The sequence below is a fragment of the Idiotropiscis lumnitzeri genome, chromosome 21 (genome assembly GCF_059441095.1).
Source record: "Idiotropiscis lumnitzeri isolate Australia: NSW breed Sydney's pygmy pipehorse chromosome 21, RoL_Ilum_1.0, whole genome shotgun sequence".
Taxonomy (NCBI): Eukaryota; Metazoa; Chordata; class Actinopteri; order Syngnathiformes; family Syngnathidae; genus Idiotropiscis; species Idiotropiscis lumnitzeri.
Window position 1 is genome coordinate 10728745 of NC_142411.1, and position 20067 is coordinate 10748811.

Consider the following 20067-nt stretch of genomic DNA (forward strand, 5'->3'; position numbering starts at 1 on the left):
GTTTAATTTGGAGTCCATGGTCAGCAAGGCAACACCCCTGTAGCCACTCTCATACTGAGGGACATACACTCTTCTTAGACCCCTTGATAGTCTAGTTTTATTTTTCACATTAACTGCATATTTAAAGAGTAGATGTACAATTGATCAGAATGCAAAATCTAAAATAATCTTAACAGTCAATTCTTACATAAATCAAAAGCATTTCAATCACCTTTTAAAATTTTTGTTTTAAAACTTTAAGGATGCAAACCTCTGCCCGTTATTCCACTCTGGCCGCCCCACTGAAAAATGTGTGGCTACGCCCCTGTCCAATGTTCTGCATGTAAAAAAAATTTTTTTTTTTTTAAATGTTGGTACATTTTTCACTTAAAACAACATCAAACGTAGGATAGCAGTAATTACAAAGACATGTGTGAATGAGCAATCACAGGCTGATTGTGTGCGGCTGTAACTTGACGACACCACAGGTCGCTCATACGTCACGCGTCGACGTCTTTGTCCAATCAGCGGCAAGATGCCCCGAAGCTCCTCCCCTCCGTACTCGCTATTTATAATATCGCCACAGCAGCTTCTTGACAGTTGCAATAGATGCGAAAATAGCGAAAATATCCTGAACGCGGCAGCTGCAGCTTCACCCGCGGATGCTGCCTTCCTTCCTTCCTCCCACAAACACATCAGAACGACACCTTTCATATTACCAAGACCGACCCGGATCCACATTTTGAAATTCCTCTTGCTCTTCATTTAACGTGGATCCAAAAGTTGACACGCAAACAATGGCAGAAAGGACTATCGTCACAGATGGTGATGCGGCGACCAAGCTACAGGTCCCTGTCAGCGCGCCGGCCGACGAGAAACAAGCCGAGGAGGAGTCGGAGAAGAAAGTAAACGGGGACAGCCAGGTGACCGTCCCCGAGCAAAGCGCGGAGTGCACGTTCGCACACCCGGAGGGCGGCTGGGGATGGCTGGTCATGCTTGCTGCTATGTGGTGCAATGGCTCCGTGTTCGGGATCCAGAATGCCTTCGGTATCCTCTTCCTCTCACTACTTCGGGAGTTTGGCTCCGAGGACGATGAAGACCTCCGCTTCCGGACAGGTGAGCAGGCACGGCAACGAGAGAGAGCGAGAGTAAGGAGAGAGAGACACACACGGAGAGAGAGGGAGAGACAGAGAGAGAAGGAGAGAGAGAGAGAGAGAGAGTGAGAGAGAGAGAGAGAGAGGGAGAGAGAGAGAGGGAGAAAGAGAAAGAGACGGAAAGAGAGAAAGGGAGAGAGAGGGAGACAGAGAAACCGCGCGCGCGAGAGAGAGAAAACAATGGCGCACAGTTTGTGGTCGTATTTCACACGTCTAACATAGTCCTAAATGAATGGTTTTTTTTTAATGGTGGTTTTGGTTCTTCTAGTGAGTACAAAATATTTAAGGGACCCGTTTGAGTAACAGTGCGGCCATGTTTCACCCAGGGGCTAACAACATAAACTCAATGAAATTAATGAAATGTGTATTTCTACTTTTAACCTTGTAAGCAACCAACTACGGGCGTTGCAGGAAGAAGTTCGTTAACGGCGGCTTGCCAGTGTGACATCTGGTGGTTTCCTGGTGTGGAAAAAAAAGTGTGCCTTACATTTGCAGCAGCATTCAAGACGTGGTTTTGTTAGTCCGTGGTTGTGCGGACCTGGTTACTACGTGTGTCGTCCTTCAAATACGCATCCCTAAACCTCTGCACGTGGAATATCATTGTATCATAAAAGACATAAATTATGCATCCAATTTATATCCTCGCTTCAATTGCAGCAAACATCTGTGAGCACATAATGCATATTGTGATTTCCAATGCATTAATATGTGAATGTTTTCATGTGTGTTAGATTCTGGTTTTGCACACTCCAGCACGATACTAATTGTCTTTAGTGGTGGGAGTTAATTAAATTCAGTGACATGAATGTACAGCAGGTCCTTTCAGTGCAAGGATATGTTTATCAATTAATCCAAGCTGTGTCATTGCTCAATAATTCAATGTCAGTTACACAGCGCAATTTGTTATTACCCTCTACAAACAAATATTTGTTCTCTACACTTATTGAGGACCTCTGGCAACATTGTGGCTGCCATTTGGATCAAAAAGCTTGACATTTTCATCTTTGAGTTGAAATTGGCACCGTGACGTCACAGGTTCTTCCCAAAGTGTGGGAAGCATCGCAAAGGCCTATTGATTGAGAAAACAGGGAAAATGATTTGGGAAGCCTCATCTTCACAATTAAGGGAACATGTCTCTGATTGGTTTCCCTTATTTACCGCCATGATTTGAGTACGGTATGATAAGTGTGTGCTAGGGGAGGTAACCCGCTTGAAAGGGAGACCGAACGCCAGCTGTAATTTACATTTCCACAGGTAAGTAGTTGATTCAAAAGTAGACTTTGTGGAAGTTCAGACATAATTAACATGATTATTGATGGACTTGCTAATTTACAGAGGTGGTAGATGGCACTTACTAAAATGCCTTAGCATGGTCACTGAACTTTGATGAGCATGTAGCCTAAAGACTCTCACACCGGTCAGAGATAGTTCTGCCACTTGTTTCAAGTATCCAGGTGCCTATTTTTTTACAAACATTTTGAGTTGGTCAATTTCCTCCCCCCACCTCTGGTCGTCGAACCTGACTTGTTTTGACCAAACAATCAAAAAATGGAAAAATGCTGATGTTATCAAGGACTATCTCGCTGATCTTGAAACGATGAGATTTAAAATCGGATTAGTTAAAGAAACAGTCCCATTGTTAATAGTTGAAGTTACATCCAGCACTACTGATTCTGAAAGCCTCGAGCAGATTAGATTGACACGGTTGAAATGTGATAAGACATAAAAATAAAATCATCACCCACATGGATGATGGATGGAAAACATAACCGAACCAACACTTTTGTTACGTCATTCACATTGCTAAAGCTAAACAGCTCTGACTAGCTTGACACGAAACAATTTATAATATCTTTGCAAACTTGGGGCCTGATGAATTAAGATCTCAAACAGTGGGAGCTTATTTGCATGTTCACACCAACAAATTGTTTGTGCTGCTAGTGGGCTTATTTGACCAAATTGTGTCTGCCTCTGCTGCTTCTTTTAATCAGTTAAACAAGGCTACTTGCTAAAGTATTAACACATTTACTACCAGCCGAGTAAAAAAAAACAAAAAAAAAATCTTTGCCGTCTTTAGCCGTCAATGGCAGTAAATGAGCACGAGGCTTGCTTTATGCGTTGCTCTGATGTCATGAACCCATACATGAGGGATAATGCACTTTATTTTGGAATCAACCAATCCTCCATCAAGCGAGTCCAGTTGGTCCAAAATGCTAAAGCTTTATCTTGACTGGTACTCGTAAGAGGGAGCACATTACTCCTACTCTGGCATCTCCTCACCTAGCTCCCGATACATTTTGTATTACTAGTTATCAAATCTTTAAATGATCTCGGCCCACCTTTTACTCACCTGTCCGGTACCTCAGGTCTGCAGACCAGACACTATTAGAGGTACTGAGGACTAAGCAAAGACTGAGAGGGGATCAAGCCTTTTCCGTCACCGGTCCTTCTCTTTGGAATGACCTCCTGCTAAAAGTTAGGCAAGCGCCCTTGCTTCCCGTCATTTAAAACTTGTCATAAAATTCATTTTTATTCTTGGGCTTTTGACTCAGCATGAGACATGATTTTTGGTTTTACTGTATTCGTGCTTTTTCCTGTCTTCTTAATTTTTTTTTTGTTTGTTGTATAACTTACCTTTGCTCCATGTACAGCACTTTGCATATAGTAGTATTTGTCTTTAAGTGCTTTATAAAAGATTGTGTTAAAATGAGATGTGTTTCCTAGCTTTGATCCTTAATTGATTTACATACACTCACATTGAATTCTATTGAAGAGGTGCTACTATTGTAGGAAATAGACTATCACTAGCTGCTCTACTCGCTCTCTCTCTTATTATTTGTAGCATACATCTGCAGATATGCTTTTCTTTTCAACAGTAGTGGTAGTACGGTTATTTTTCTGGTTGCCGCTTGAGTGCACACACAGTGCCTTTCCCGCAATGTTCAGAGTTCACTCGTGCTCTGTCATAATGATTGGTGTCTTCCCTCAAGTTGAGCTGAGACAAAAGGGAATTTGAGAATGTGGAAAGTTGGACTTAAACCCTCACTTATGTAACTCACGAAGACGTTCAAACGCTTTCCACGTTATGAAGGCTGGAGGAAAGATGAAGCCTATACGGGAGTGTATGGTGTCATCTGCAGTGACGTAAAATCCCGCATCATATTCACAAACTATATTTTTAATATTTGGTTTACTGAGCTGCATGCATTTTCTTTACAGATAACTCGCGATGAAATAAACATAATCTGTGACAGTGTTAATTAAACAAGGTAGAGTGCTCAAGAAGCTTAATAAATGTTAATAAACAGCCACTAAGGCCACAAATTTCACTCCTACCAAAGCATGATGACTTATGAACTACACGTAATGTCTTAAAATCTCATCATGACTTAAAATCATGTCATGAATATTTTTAGTTTCACCATGGTGACTTTAAATCTTGCCTTGTCTTTTTTTTTTTTTCGCTTGGTGACACTAATACGCTGTTGTAATATTAAGTGATACCAGCAGGACTGTTTATCATTTAATATGATAAAAGTCTGTTCATTTGGAAAATAAAATTTCCATGCAAATGTCGTTTTGTGTTTTATGTCATTTTTACTTGTTGATATAAAAAAAAACAATAATTGTAAAATAAAAAAATTTAAAAAATCAAATAAATTGTTAATGGAATTTTTGGTGAAAAAAAAAAACAAGAGTCCCCCAGCCCTACAAATACCTTAACTATAACACTAACTATAATCACAAAATGCTTTTAAAACTCATGTTAAAACATCACCCTGAAAAATAAATAGCATACAGATTATTAGATTAAAAAAATGCAAAAAAGCAGTCCAAGTATGGGTTTACCTTGCGTGGAACTGCGTGTGAATGGGGAGTATTTTCAAACGTGTTTGTAGGCTCAACGCTAAAAACATAATGAATCAAACCTACATTTGAATCAGGGCTTATTTCAGTCAGATGGACAATTATTCACCCTGATTTTTTATCTTTGCTTTTACTTTGCTGCCCCATTTGGGAGGCCAGCAGGGGTTGAATGTCCTTGTTGACATAGTGATGGAGCGGTGTGTTTGATCACAAATAATAGGTCACCTTGCACTGTATTTCTTTAAAGATTCTACAAATATGAGCTAGTCCGTCCTAGTGCTATTCATTTAGCATTGGAAGTTAAAATGTAATTTTTAGGTTTGGTCTCATTCAAAATGAACTGAACATGAATCAATGAATTAGGTAAATTAAGATATGGATCAGAATAATCTTGTATTGATGTATCTCAGCTTTTTTGTTGTCGTTTTTATGTCTTTGGACAAAATAGTTGAGTCAAAGTCAACAACACTTCTGCTGCTGGCAGCCAAGTGGCCCGTTCCATTCGCCTCAACTTGTCATTTTTCAATACTCATTTTGACACAATTTTTCAATTCATAACGATCAATCCAGTTGTGTGTCAGCAGCCAAAATTGATTTATGGGTCAATTATTACTCGGATGAGTAAAATACTGGAAGCTAATTTAGTCATCATCAACAAGCGCACAATTTCTTGACAAATAGAGTTTTAGTCCATCTTTGCTGAAAAAATAATTGCATTATTTTAGGTCCATTATAAATTAATGTTTTGGCAAAATAATATCCTGCATTTCAGTAGGTTTGGGTCTGGAGAACTGAAATATCTAATTTAGTTTTTGGGAAGCCCCGCTTAGGTAAGGGTGCAAAGCAATTGGTAAGGAATAACAATGATTTAGTTCAGGATGATGTGGAAAGAAAGAAGCAAGTCCCTCAATTGTGTGTGGTTTGTCATCGGAAATTATTTATGCCCTATGCTGGCCAGGCTTTGCATTCCTCAGTCATGACACCATAAGATAAATTTCTTATGTCTTTGTAGCAAGACAAGGTCTCTTTGGTGCAGCTACTGTATATTGTTGGCTCCCAGGGATTTGTGTCGCAGCTCGTTGTTTTCATGCGGCTGTCTATTCTCAGTTGCCTCACCCAAATAAATAATGGTTAAACTAATGAAAATAAATATTTCAGATCTTCATATCTTAAAATGTGGGGTTGGCTCCAATTAGGAGGTTTGTGGGTACACTTGATACAGAGAGTTCTGAGGGTGAAAGGCCGACAAAGGCCCTCCTGCCCTCTTAAAGATCCTGTTAAGAGACCGTATAACGCTAAACATCATAAATCCTCCCAAGGACATTTTCATCCTGTGACGTTGGTATTTCCGCCTCGCTCAGAGTACATAGCTGAAATGACAGATAAAAATACATAACTGTTGGATTTTTGCGCCAAATAGAACTGCAAAAAAAAAAATACTAATTGATCAATCAGTGATTATTTTGTAGCTTCATTGATGAATCTGTTAAAAAAAAAAGAATTCCGACCTTTTGCTCTAAAACAGGACATTATTTCAAATCGACAGTTCAAACAAATACACTAACATAAATTTTTTCAGATTCAGTTACTGTTTATTCTTAACTTGAGAAAACAGGCAAAAAAATGTCGATCATTGTTTTCCAAAGGGAAAGCGTCTTATTTTGGGTCAGGAAAAAAAAATACACCACTCACCTCAACATTACACCCTCACCATTTGTTTAAACATTATTATTAAAAAAAATTTCTACAATAAATAAGTCACTTAAGCTTTATTTCTTTCTTTATGCCAGAAAGTTAAAATAAAAATTCAAACATTGTCTATATAATTGATAAAAGTTTTATAAGGACGTCTAGGTTGATTTTGGCTTTTTTTTAATTTTTTTTTATTTTTTTTATGGTTTTGATTTTTAAAGGATAAGTCAACCCCAGAAAATCCTTTGCAATAAAATATTCTATGTGCCTTCACTTGTCTGAACATGGCATTCTGATTAATATAAAGGCTCACCTGTTTTATGAACTAGCGAACGGAAGGCTGCGCCGGGATGAAAATGGCAAAAAAGTGCCCATTTGTTAATCAGAATGCCATGTTTCGACTAATGGGCCTGCTTAGCACATATTCTTGTAAAGCAAATTTTTGGGTTGACTTCCCCTATTAGAATGACCAATTTAAAATTAGACTGCACAGAGACTGTGTTGAAATAGGAACTACGCAGCATATCCTTCGGACATGACCTCTCCTGTCTTTCCACTCTTTATCTGAAGACAGCAGTTTCCTCTGCCGGAACCCTTCATTCTCCTTGTGCCACATGCGCCTCAGTTCAAATGAACCAGAGTGGTACTTGTGTACGATCTTACATCCTCAGTGCGTCATATATATGGCTTCTTTAAATATGAATCTGTGGGGCTTAATTTATTTCCTTTCTGATTGCATTGCTGAACTTGCATTCAGAAGGAGAAGATAATGTGCAATAAATATCTCCTTGAAGTTGTACCATTGATTGTACTGTAGTGATGAAGGTTTAAATCGCAAGGTAAACAGTGTCTCCTATTCGCACATTGTGTATCATCTGTTGCCAAATCTATGTTTACAAAACTGGAAATTGTAATGAACCAATAGCGATGGTTTGCACTGGGGCGGAGTGGCTCAGCCCATAGATGTGCCTGCCCAAGGTCAAGGTCAGTGACCTTCGTAGCCATGTAGTGGTACGCCTCCTGTGGGAATTAGTGAGCTGCTTTTGATAAATCAACCTGACTTCAGGAAAGCCAAAGACCTTTGGACCCAAATGCGGCAGAGTCATTTTCACTAACCTGAACCAATGTGATATAGCTTGACTCTCATAATAAGAACAAGAAGTCACGTACTATTTGTTTTCCTATTACTTTGACTTCTAAAACTTAAGTAACATAAAGCTGGTGTTTTGTTGCTTACCAGGAAATTGGCAATTTGACCGAACTAAGACGTTGAAAATATTATTTCAGTCTCACTACCTCTGTTATGCTGAGTGTGAAGCAGCCAGGATGTTTTTGAAGATCACCTGATCGGGCAACAGCGTGAACTTGGCTTAACAGAGACATACTGTACTCGGCTGGACTTCGACCTACCAAAGCCAACATACAGTATACAGTACAACTTACAAATATAAACTTCATCAGGGTTCAAGGCAATATAGTACCTGATAAAATGGTAAGAAATGAGAAATTATGATTTTAAATATTTTTTGTGGAGGGTGTTAATTAATACAATTAGATGTTGTGTTGTTCCTCTGTAAATTTACAACTGTTAGCCTTTTCCTGCCTTGCATTTTCCTTCACATCATGCAAGTAAAAATTTAAAGTCAAGCCGAGTGGAGATTGAATTTTTGGCAGTTTGACAGCCCCCCTGACCCAAACAAAAAAAATATTTGGCATCAACTTTATGACTACTTTGTTAAATAAAAGTACAAATATGCAATGGCTCTGAGAAATAGAAGTTTGATCCACAAAGAATAGATCAAGATAAATAATTTCTTTCCATAGAACTCAATTGAATTAAAAGAAAACAGCCCTGAAATCATTCAGAGGGAGGAAATACAAATAACTGAGATAATTTGGTTATGGTTGTGTTCAGATTTAACCAATCACATTCCTGCCATCATCTTAAATGTTACTTAACCCAGAATAAAATTCAGATTCTTGTCGCTTTTTTTTTTTTTTTTTTTCAGCTCTAGGTAGGGAAATAATGTCGCTGCCATCCAAACCAAACATCCCTAAAATGATCTCTTCAAATTAAAATGTTTGATCAGGTTCACAGGCTGTACTATTCTATGGGACTCTTAGCAGCTGGTCAGTTCAGCCATTATAGATAAAAAAAAAGTGGGATCAAATCTGGTTAATGATTGACGAAGCACTTGTGCTGCGTTTCTGCGAAGGCTGTTGAGAGATAAAGCACAGAGAAGGTAAACATGTTGGAGGCAGACCACCGCTTCAGTGCCTACAGGAGGGCCAATTATTTTGCCTCGTGCGCATGACACAAATCACGAGGCCACAACCCAAGAGATCGGAAATCTTTTCCAGTAAAGGCTCCGTTCTCAAGCAACTGATTGATTCTCAGCCGGAAAAAAAAGCAAAGTGAATTATCGCTGCTTTTGGCGGTGAATCACAAATGATGGAGAACAAAAAAAAATGAGCGCTATTCGTAATACGATATACAATCTGATTGGGCCACTTGACGCTATTTCCACTGTGACACACAATGGCACAACATTTTAACTAGTGATAGGCCGATATGATTTTTTTTCAGGACCGATTCTTAGTTGTCATGTAGGCCGATAACCAATATTTGAAGCCGATATTCATTTGGTGAAGAAAAGAGTTGAAATGGTGTCAGAATTTTGAAAAATAAAAACTCCAAAACTTGATGTAGCTTAAATGCCTTTAAGCACATATTTATTAAACAACTTCAGTGATTTACAACATGTTGAAGCTTTTTTAGATGTTAGAAAATAGACAGCTTAGTTTTAAAAGTCTAACAAAAAGTGCACGGAGATCCCAAGCTGAGCTGTACGTCTTGTAGTGCAATGAAAACAAGTTTACGACGGCAAATAGTTTTCTATTAGTTGTGAGTTGTAGTGGACTGACATTTATTAAAATTTCCGCAAAGTCTGTTGCCTTTCCTTCCCATGCTCTGGGGACCTCTCCTGTTGCGACTTGAGGTGAAAAAGCAAACAGGCAGCTTACTGCTGATTGGCTGCTCCAAGGCACCAATCAAATAATGCTGTGGGCAGGACAATCTGCTTCTGCAGGCAGGGCCACGAGCACAGCAAAGAGAGAGACAAATGTATGCCGCAGCCAGCCAAAATAAACCAGCGTTTAATTGATTGGCATTGAAAGTTAAAAAAGGCCGATACCGATAATCGTCAAAATGCCAAATATCGCCCCCGATAATTGGCCCGGCCGATAATTGGTCTATCACTAATCTTTTAATGATTTTGCAGAGCGAGATGTTGGAAACCACTAACCTATATATTTGCAAATTCAAAATGTTGTGTAGCAGAACCGCTAAGCATTTAAAAAAATATGTTTGCACAGTGATCCCCGAGCCTACCACCTCCAACCGTTCCCTCGGGCACAGGCCACAGCATTCCCATTTAACGCTTCACATATGGACATTTAGTTGCCCCTGCAGCCAGAGCAAATACCAAGCGTGCATTTGATCTGCTTTTTCAACTTTTTTTTTTTTTTGCACACGCATAAATCTCACTTCTCCTCGCAGGTTTTCACTTCCTGCTTTTTTTGGCCCCAAAACGCATGAAGGCAACATGTTGGAATTTGTGCTGTAAGCATTTGAAAATAAGCTCTTACTTCCCTCCACTTTGGCCTCCAAGGACACAGGCCACTCTTACAAACGACAGTTCATCAGTCAATGCAAGAAAGGTTGCCGATCTATATGGTTCGTTAAATGCCAGATGTGTCTGTGACGCCGCGAGGCCCCTGATGGGCTGAGCAACTGCATGCCCCCCCGTTGGTTGTTACACAATAAATATATCACTTTCTCAAAAGGTAGAACTTCAAACTATAATGGAAAATGGATAGAAAATGAGAGAGTTAAAAAAAAGGTATTTGTACGTTCCGTGTTTAGGACATCTGTTCTCCATCTTGTTTTCTGGATCCACTTAACACACAGTAGAATTGTGCAGAAACTGATAAGTCTGTTTGGTTTACGTTTCAACCCTGCTTGATGTACAAACGTGACCAGTGTTATTTTAACTGGAAAACATCCAGATGGCATGTGCACATGTTTAAATAATAAATGTTCGGGAGATTTGGACTTATGACTTGTTTACTTTCAAGGAGGAACAAGCTTTGTGCTGTAAGTAGGCTTTCTCACTCATCCTGGTCTATCTACCTCATATCTTGCTAGATTCGATTCTTTTTAAAAGGAAGGAAGAAAATTCCAACTTTAAGAAGTGACTTTTTCATTTTCAGCTGACTGAACAAAAAAAAATGCAACATTTACTACACTGTAAGAAAATGGGGAGTGATATTTACTTGTAAAATCCTAGTAACGTTTTATCCACTCAGAAATTCTAAGTAAATTTTACAAGAGTTTTTTAGTACATTTTTAATTCAATAAACAAGTGAAATGTATTTCTGAGTCGAAAAAAAAACTTTACTAGGATTTTTCAAGTAAATCACTCCCCATTTTTTTTAAAGTGTAGAAAATGTTGCATCTTTTTTTGTGCCGTCAGCTGAAGAAGAAAAATGTCACTTCCTACAGTTGGGAGTTTTTGAGTCCATTTTAAATTCAATAAACTAGTGAAATCTACTCAAAAACTCTTTTAGTAAAATTTACGTAGAATGTCTTTGTGAAAAAACTTTACTAGACTTTTCAAATAAATATCACTCACCATTTTTTACAGTGTAGCTAGGATGTTAACAAATTGCATGCTTTGTAGTTTTTGGGGAAGACAAAATCTAGAGGGTAAATCTGAGGGACTGCCCCATAATGAGCTCACTAACATTTTAGAACTAACTCTATTGTGAAATTTACCATGATGTTTTTTTTTTTTTCAAATTCCTTACCAATGACTTCCCCACAATTGCATTGCTGCAAGTTGCCGTGCTTGACTCGGGACATCTGGTCTTGTTGCTACTTTGTTGGCAATCAGTGCCGATGATTTATTAAAACCTCGCCCTCTTCACTTTTTGTTAATGCCAGCATGTTGTGTGAGACATGAAACAGACTTTTCAAATCAAAATTGGCCAAAATCATATGAATCACAGATACATATTGATTAATCCTTGGTTTACAGATTCCATGAATATTCGACACCGGAGACAAGCGATGTGTTTGTCCACCGATGACCACACAATGTCTTTCACACACCACCAATTAATTATCGTCCATTAGTTTTTCCATTCACTTGAGTTAATAGATCCTTCAGCAAGCAGATGCTCGCGACAACTGTGAATTGATTTACAAAGTGAAGCAAAGTCTTGTGGGAATCATTGGGTCCGCTTTGTGCTTGGTCCGCAAGCCTGATTTATTATTTCCCCTAATTGATTACCAAAACAAAGATGCATTCATTATAGAAGAAATCTCAGTTGAACTGAAATAACTGTTGTTAACTAAATGTGAAGAAATCAGTCAACCATGAGACTCTGGCAATGAATTAAGGTTATCCTTCGAATTTTCATGAATACTTTATGTACGTTACAACTTTTTTTCATAATAGTTTATGTTTTCACTTCAGTCTTTTTGGGGTGACTGAGTTCAGAGCTGAAAGGCCTCCAGTAATTTGAACAGTAGACCATGACTTAGGCCAACTGCCTTGTCTGTTAACCAGATAAGATAGGCTCAGGGTGAACGGTGAACAGTGAATGTCATTTGAATTCTTTTCCATTTAGAAGTCATATTTTGTCTGAAGGGTGTTTTGCAGGAGTAAAAACAGAAGAAACAATAACAGCAATTTCCTGTTGTCCTTTATGGAGTACTTATATTTATTACATGACATAGCTTAAAGAAGGATAATATCCCCACATGGGACTTATATCCATTCATTTTGACTCGACTTGACTTCAGCAAAATCACTCGAAGGCAGTAAGCAAAATGACCACAGCGGAATGTATGTTATGCACAGTTTGTAAAGGTTTAGGCTGATGGATTACTGTCGGCATTTAGTCAAGGTCTCCGACCATTGGATTTGTTGTCTTGTACGAAGATACCTATGAAAACAAATTCTTGAAATCTTTATTCAAATGACTAGCTCTCAGTTTACTTCCGCACCCTATATCAGCCAGGCACTTGACGCTTTTTTTGTCAGTCAGTCCCACTCCCTCCTGCCGCTATCTTGTATGGTTCGGTAAGGTACGGTTCCGGCCTCGACCCTCTGCCCTTATTTGTAAAAATTGTCGGCCGCCCAGCCCTTTCCAGCCACCGTGGGAGAGGCTAAGGCGTTATTTAAAGATCATTGTTTGTGTAAGAAGAGACGTGAGACAGCATCGTGTGTTTAAGCGTGCCTGTATTTTTTTATTTTGACATCACGTAACAAAAGGGGAGGGGCGGGGGCAATACCACAATTCCTATTAGGGCTGGGCGATAAACCGAAAATTTACCGTTACCGAAATTTATTAGAATGACCGACATCATTTTGCCAATGTCGGTATTTTCGGTGTTTAAAAAAAAAAAGTGTTGTCTGTCTGCTGCTATGTTGATGCCCCTTTAAGACGGTTACAGCGGCTGTCGTCACGTGACTCCACCCAGCTAAACAAAAAAAAGAAAACAGACGTGGTCGTAGCTGGCGATTCAAATCAAGAAGCGGCTGACACGGCTGAAGACAAAGTAACGTTAGTTGAAGTTGTTCCTGTTGCGCTTGTCCCGAAAAGAAATTCGACGTCTGTCATTTGGGAATGTTTTGGGTTCCATAAAGACAATGTTTGAGCAAAAGAACACAAACTGCAAAGTGCGTCGTAAGCACCCAAAACAGCGTGTCCAACCTTTTCTTTTTCACCACCCACAAGACAACCACGCTGTGCTGAAAGTTCAAAGGGAGAAGCAAGGTTCGACCAGTGACAACAGCCCAGAACGGAGGCAACACCATATGAGAGAACGTCTAAGAGGTGGACGCGATAGCCTAGCACATAGCTAAAGATTTAGCTCCTCTAGTTACCGTGGAGCGCGCAGGATTTAAACGCCTCATGAATGTAGCCAACAAGAGGTACGCAAATATTTGTCGCGAACCATACTTCCCAATATGGACAACATCGGGACGGGAGCTTAGACATGTCAAGCATTTTGCATCCACATCCGACTAGTGGTCGAGTCGCAACATGGTTCCCTGTTTGAGCCTGACTGTGCATTACACAGACAAGTGGCGACTGCGCAGACTACTCGAGACGGCACATTTTCCAGATGATGCACACTTGTGTATTTGCTTTGACTTTTTTCCCATTTTATTTAGCATTTTATTTGCCGACCACACTAGCTCCTTTGCACATGGCATTATTTATATTGTTTACAAGAGACCTTCACACAAATCTAGGCCTTTGCACATGGCATTAAAGCACCTTGGCGCAATCTATCTGCAGAAAAGATTTTGCGTGAGGTACTCCTTTTCTCCTGTTCTTTGTGACATTGTTCAAGTCATGCAAAGCAAGCTATTTGGAATGTTTATACAAAAGATTTTTGTAATTTTATTTTTCATTGAAAGTAATGTGTACCAGTTGGTCAATAAAAAACAGTTAATATGCATTTCCTGCATTTATTTTGATTTTGGTCCACGGGCGGAAATTTATCGTGCATTTATCGTTATCGAGGTAAAATTGCTTAATTTATCGCGATATTGATTTTAGGTCATATCGCCCAGCCCTAATTCCTATAACGATCATTTGCTGGCTAATTCACTATTCAAATCTGCTTACCTTATTATGGGCTTATTATGGTGGCAAGTGTTTCGTCAAACCGAAATGGTTTAACGGTTTGACTTCCACTCTCTTCTCTCTGTCTTTGGTACTGCCCCCACATCTTGTAATGGTATGCCCCAGAAGCAGGCCCGAGGCACGAGTTACGTGATGTCAGAATAAGGAAATACAGGCACGCTTGAACACATAATGTTGTCTCACGTCTCTTCATACACAAACAGTTGGTAGTGGTGCTTTTAATGCGTTGTGAGGCAATTTTTGTCATCCGCCCATTTCGCGAGTAGGTTCATCAAACACACAAGGGTCGATTTGAGGGCCGGACTAAAATAAACCTCCGGCCTATGTTAATCAAACCCTTATTTAAAAATTTGTCACCCCCCGCACCAAATATGGGCGTCCAGCCAGGCCAGAGGGCCGGACCGTTCCGCCCCCGGGACGGACTGCCCAGCTCAGGTGACGCAGTGCCTTATTAATCATGGTGGGTGACGCATTTTAGTGCAGTTTGTGGTGAGGTTTGGGCGTTGGGCGAGTTTGTTTTCCTGCTACGGTCATTTGAATTTCCTTTGACTTTACAGTCAATTGCACCCTTTTGTGATGATATCATAGAAGAAAAATACAAAAAGACAAAATTAAAAGCAAACCATGAGAAGTTAATCCTTTTTTGCTCACTGAGCAGAAGTTGAAGTTTAAATTAGTTTTGTACAACTTTGGTTCAATGTTTGTTCACTATTGTTCGGAGATTCCACTTGCTTCAAGTCAAAAATTCAAATCAATGGCTAACAAAAAACACTTTGTTAACCCTCAAACATTGTCCAGTTAAACAGTAAAAGTAGTTCATTTAGCTAGCGAGCTAATTAGCTTACATTGGTATCCCCAATGACTACAAGTACCACCACAGTCAATATATGATGAAATTATTTTTAAATGAGTAATTTTCATCTTCAATTTTGAATAGATTCCACCTTTTAATTCAGGCCAGTTTCCAAGCCGAATGTGTTGACTGCTTCATCCAGTAATAACACAGTGACCTGACACACTCCTCTCCTGTTACCCAGTAAAAACCAGACAGGCCAACACATTCTGACTACAGCTGCTCCATTTTTTTCCCTGACAAATTTCCCCTGACCTAGCCCCAGATTTGAGGAAAACATGTTTTTCTATCCCTCCTTTGTGCATGTGCATACTCGTACCTGCCACTTGAAGCATTTAACATATCTGCTGTTGGATGGTGCAGAATTTCCTGAAATCAGTAGGCACCTTTGGAACTCATCACCTTTATGGTCAAATAGCTCTGTTCTTGTCTTTCTCTTCTTTCCCCTCACATTGTTGCTTGTTTTTCCTTTCTCCATCTTGTTTTTGTCACTTCTAGGGAACAGTGTCATGAATCAGAATCAGAATGCCCTTTATTGTCATTGTACTCAGTGTACAACAAGATCAGGCCAATGATCAAATCAGATCACTAAGTGTCACAAGATGTCCGCCTGCAAATTTGCATGACCTCCCATGACAAATAATTCTTTGTCCACTCCTGCAGTATTTTATGCAGAAACGTGCTGAACAAGCGTTAAAAAGAGAAGTGACTCTTTCCTGTAGTTGTACTCGACGTTGACAGTTTTAAGTGCAAGTGATGACAACTGTTGTTCCTTTGGAAACCTTTTGGGAATTGCATGTTTGTATTCTTAGAAAGCCCATATAACAAATCCATATATCCATCCATACTGCTCCTCCTTTACAGCGTTTCACTCTTGTATGCAAGTGAAAATTAGAGTGTGAATGTGAATTATTTACCTTCTGTCTGGCCACAGACTAAAGTTGTCCATGTTGTCCACCACCACACTGTTGCTGAAACATATTCCCAAAACAAACCTGCAACGAGTAGCGAAAATAGAATCTCTCTAACCATTTTCAAGTGTTATTTATTTATTATATTTTCACTTTTATTACACTACGGTCACTCACTCCCTGTCTTGAGGGTAGCAGACTTCAATTTTACATAATGGCCAGGCTAACAATACGCGTATCTTTGACTACACCAGTGAAGTAACCAAAATAAATGAAAATAAAGTAAAGAAATAAAAACATTGCAAAATTATAACCATTAATATTTTTCTTTTTAAATACTGTACATCCAATAGTCGCTTATCGTAACAAGGGTCGTGGGTGTGCAGTTGTCTTCAGGCAGTGGCCGGGGTACACCCTGGACTGGGTGCCAGCCAATCACTGGACAATTCACACTCATGGACAATGTTCTCCTTGTGCCTGCGTGGGTTTTCTCCGGGTATTCCGGTTTCTTCCCACATTCCAAAGACATGCATGGTAGTTTGAGTGAACATCAGCTTCTGAAAACAAGTGAAACATGATTGGTTGTTACCTGAGCCCTGAGCAACTGTGATGTCATTTTCAGCAGACAGAATTGACAAAATGGCTGCCCCCTGCGAAATTATGATGTCATGTTTAGACTAGCGAAGGCACATAGAACATATTATTGCAGATTTTTGGGGTGGTTGACTTCTCCTTTAACAAAAGCCATTCAGTTCCAACTGCTCACATGGACACATTTGCAGTATGTCCGGTCTGTGACAGAGCATCGATCTATCTTGACCTCTTCTACCTGAAGTTGTGCTATTTTGGGAGATATTGATGTTTGCTTTGATTCACACTCACAGTCATTCCAACATTTCGACTGTGGAGTTGCATGGTATCTTCGTTGCATCTGTATACTTAAGAATCAGGCCTTCGTCTTTTCCTGATCACTCCTTCCTGTTCCTAAGTATGCCTTCCTGTTGGCTCGGTTGAAAAATCTTCTAGTGTGTCTTTACCCCAGTAAATTACTTGGATTGTGTCTGCGTATTTGCAGTAATAAATCACACTGAAAGGAAACACACCTATAATACAGCATAACATTTTTTGGAGGCGGCCGTGGGGGTGGTTGTGTTTCTCCAATGTATACATTGGATGTGAAAGGGTATAATTTTTTACCAAACTTTTTCAATAACAAAGTTTCTCTCTCTCTCTCTCTCTGTCCTGCAGCATGGGTTGGCTCCCTCTCCATGGGGATGATCTTCTTCTGCTCACCAATTGTAAGCGTCTTCACAGATATTCTCGGATGCCGAGTCACTGCCGTCGGTGGAGCAGCTGTCGGCTTGGTCGGTCTCCTGGCCAGCTCTTTTGTCACGTAAGGAAGATAAAAACCTGATGCTCAAAATTGAAATATAACATTTTTTAAGTTTTCATGGTATTTGTCATCAGTGATTTCCTGATGTACTACTTTCCGCCGGCCTCATCTTTGTCTCTTACTGCTCCTGAGGTCATACACATACAGTTCAGAATTTGTCCAAAATATTCAGGAAACTGTCTACCTCTTAAGTCACACAAAACTTCGAGAAATACTTCCATGAGTTCAATTAGCACCAAGGTGATTTCAATAATACCTCGTTTATTGTGGTTAATGTGGACGAAAACTCAGAAAGGTAAAAAAACACAAAGTAGAGGTTGTCTTTTTAAAACACTTTAAAAAAATTTTTTTAATTATTTTTCATTTTTATTTGGAGTATTTAGTCGCAATAGGACACAGTTCGTGGGGAGAATACTTCGACCTCCTCAATTTCATAGACACACTTCCGTTAAGGGAGCAGAGCCTGGGCACTTTTACGAGGGGGATCTCTTATCTCTGTGGCTGAAGTCACTGAGGTGCTTTAAAAGTTCCTCGGTGGGAAGGCCCCAGGGGTGGGTGATATCTGCCTCGAGTTTCTAAAGCCTCTGGATATTATTGGGATGTCCAGTTTGCCATTTCTCTACAAGATCACATGGACATCATGCCTCTGGATTGGCGAACAGGGGCCCCAGAGGGGTTGTTCCAACTACTCCCTGGTAAGGTATATTTAGGGTACTGGAGAGAAGGGTTCATCAGGAAGTTGAATTTTGGATTCAGGAGGGGTGGTGTGGTTTTTGTCCTGGCCATAGAACAGGGGACCAGCTCTGCACCCTTGGCAGGGTCCTCGAGGGTGTATGGAAGTTCCCCCAACCAGCCTACACGAGTTTTGTGGACTCCGGGAGTTCTGTGGGCGGGTTGCTTTAAGAGTATGGGGCCTTGAACCCTCGATATGGGCTCTTTGGTCCCTGTACAACCGATGTCAGAGTTTGGTGGCACAGCCGATCTCCAACTCTGACTGAAATAGCTTGCAGCTGAGTATGAAGTGATGGAATAAAAACCAGCACCCGGAAATTAGAGACCATGGTCCTCAGTCAGAAAAGGTGGAGTGCCCTCCACAGGTCGGGGGTGAGATCCCACCCCAAGTGAATGAACTCAAGTATCTAGGGGTCTTGTTCACGAGGGAGGTGAAGATGGAGTGGGAGATCGACAGGCGGGTCGGTACAGCCTCTGCAGTGATGCAGTCTATATCGGTCTGTCGTGATGAGGAGGGAGCTGAGCTAGAAGGTGAAGCTATCGATTTACCGGTCAATGTGCGTTGCTACCCTCACCCATGGTCATGAGCTGTGAGTCGTGACCAAAAGAAAAAGACCGTGTTTGAGTGTGGCCAAAATGAGTTCCCTCCACAGAGCGTCCGGGCTCGCCTTTCGGGAGCGGGTGAGAAACTTGGTCATCAGGGAGGGACTCAGTCAAAATGCTTCGCATCAAGGGGAGCCAGATGATGGGGCTCGCATATCTGCTTAGAATGCGTCTTGGACTCCTCCCTGGTGAGGTGTTCCGGGCATGTCCCCACCAGAAGGCAGCCCTGGGGACAATCCAGGACATCCTGTGTGGACTCTATATCCCAGCTATCATTGCAACCTTGAAATTCCCCCGGAAGAACTGGACGAAGTGGCTGTGGGGACTTTGCGAAGGTGGAAGGATGGGCGGAAAGACGTTATTTTTCCTCTTGTATGGCTATTAAGAATGTTCAAATCTTTCAAAACATTGCCTGTGTAGTCCCACTGTGCGAAACATTGATTTGATTCATGTGTGCGATCACATGAGCCTCGAAAGAAGAACATATGGTTGTATGATTCATCTGCGGAGGAGAGGCAGTGTCTGTAGCACTCTGTTGTTATTCATACATTGGAATCTCATACTGGTGTACACACGAGTAAACACTCACACCAACATGTCGAAATATCTGATTGTCAGAAAGCAGCCTTCACTTTTTCAAACCTTTTCAGTGTTATAAATAAGTAATTAAACACTAAACTGCTTATCAAGTGACTGTTGAACCGTGTATAATAACTGATGTGAGGGTTTACTGTTGACCGATGTTGCTGAAAGTGCAAGGTGCAGAATTTCCTGGTCATATAACTTTTCTATTGGGATTTGTTTACCCAATCAGAACTTTGGAACCACCCATGGGTGCCAATCTGTCTGTGTATTGTACTGTTTCTGATTAAATCATACAAATGCGGATACTTTTCTTGCGTGAAGCCAATCATTTCATGTCAGGACCTGCGTACAATATGAACCCTACTGTACGTTTGTCACCTCATGCACTCGCCTAACTTGGTACAGGCTGTGTGGGTTCAGTTCCCACTCACTGGTGGTCTAAATGTGTGAAGTCAACTGGGATAGGCTCCAGCTTCCTGTGATTCTGAGCAAGTTAATCTTCACAGAGAATAGATGGATTGATGGATAGATGTCTCCTCATGTCAGTAATTTTATGACTTTGTAAGTACACAT

The 20067-nt window shown here is 40.4% G+C and overlaps 1 protein-coding gene across 2 annotated transcripts in view; it reads left to right on the forward strand.

The window, feature by feature from the left end:
* Window positions 1-536: 536 nt before the first annotated feature.
* Window positions 537-20067, forward strand: part of slc16a10 (solute carrier family 16 member 10) — a 31227-nt gene continuing 11696 nt past the window's right edge. For both annotated transcript variants that reach the window (XR_015840206.1, XM_088286689.1), the window contains exons 1-2: window positions 537-1095; window positions 17430-17574. Coding sequence is in view for 1 of the 2 variants with exons in the window: in XM_088286689.1 (XP_088142815.1) it covers window positions 777-1095; window positions 17430-17574 (464 nt within the window). In the remaining variant the exon portion in view is untranslated. The remainder of the gene's footprint in view (window positions 1096-17429; window positions 17575-20067) is intronic.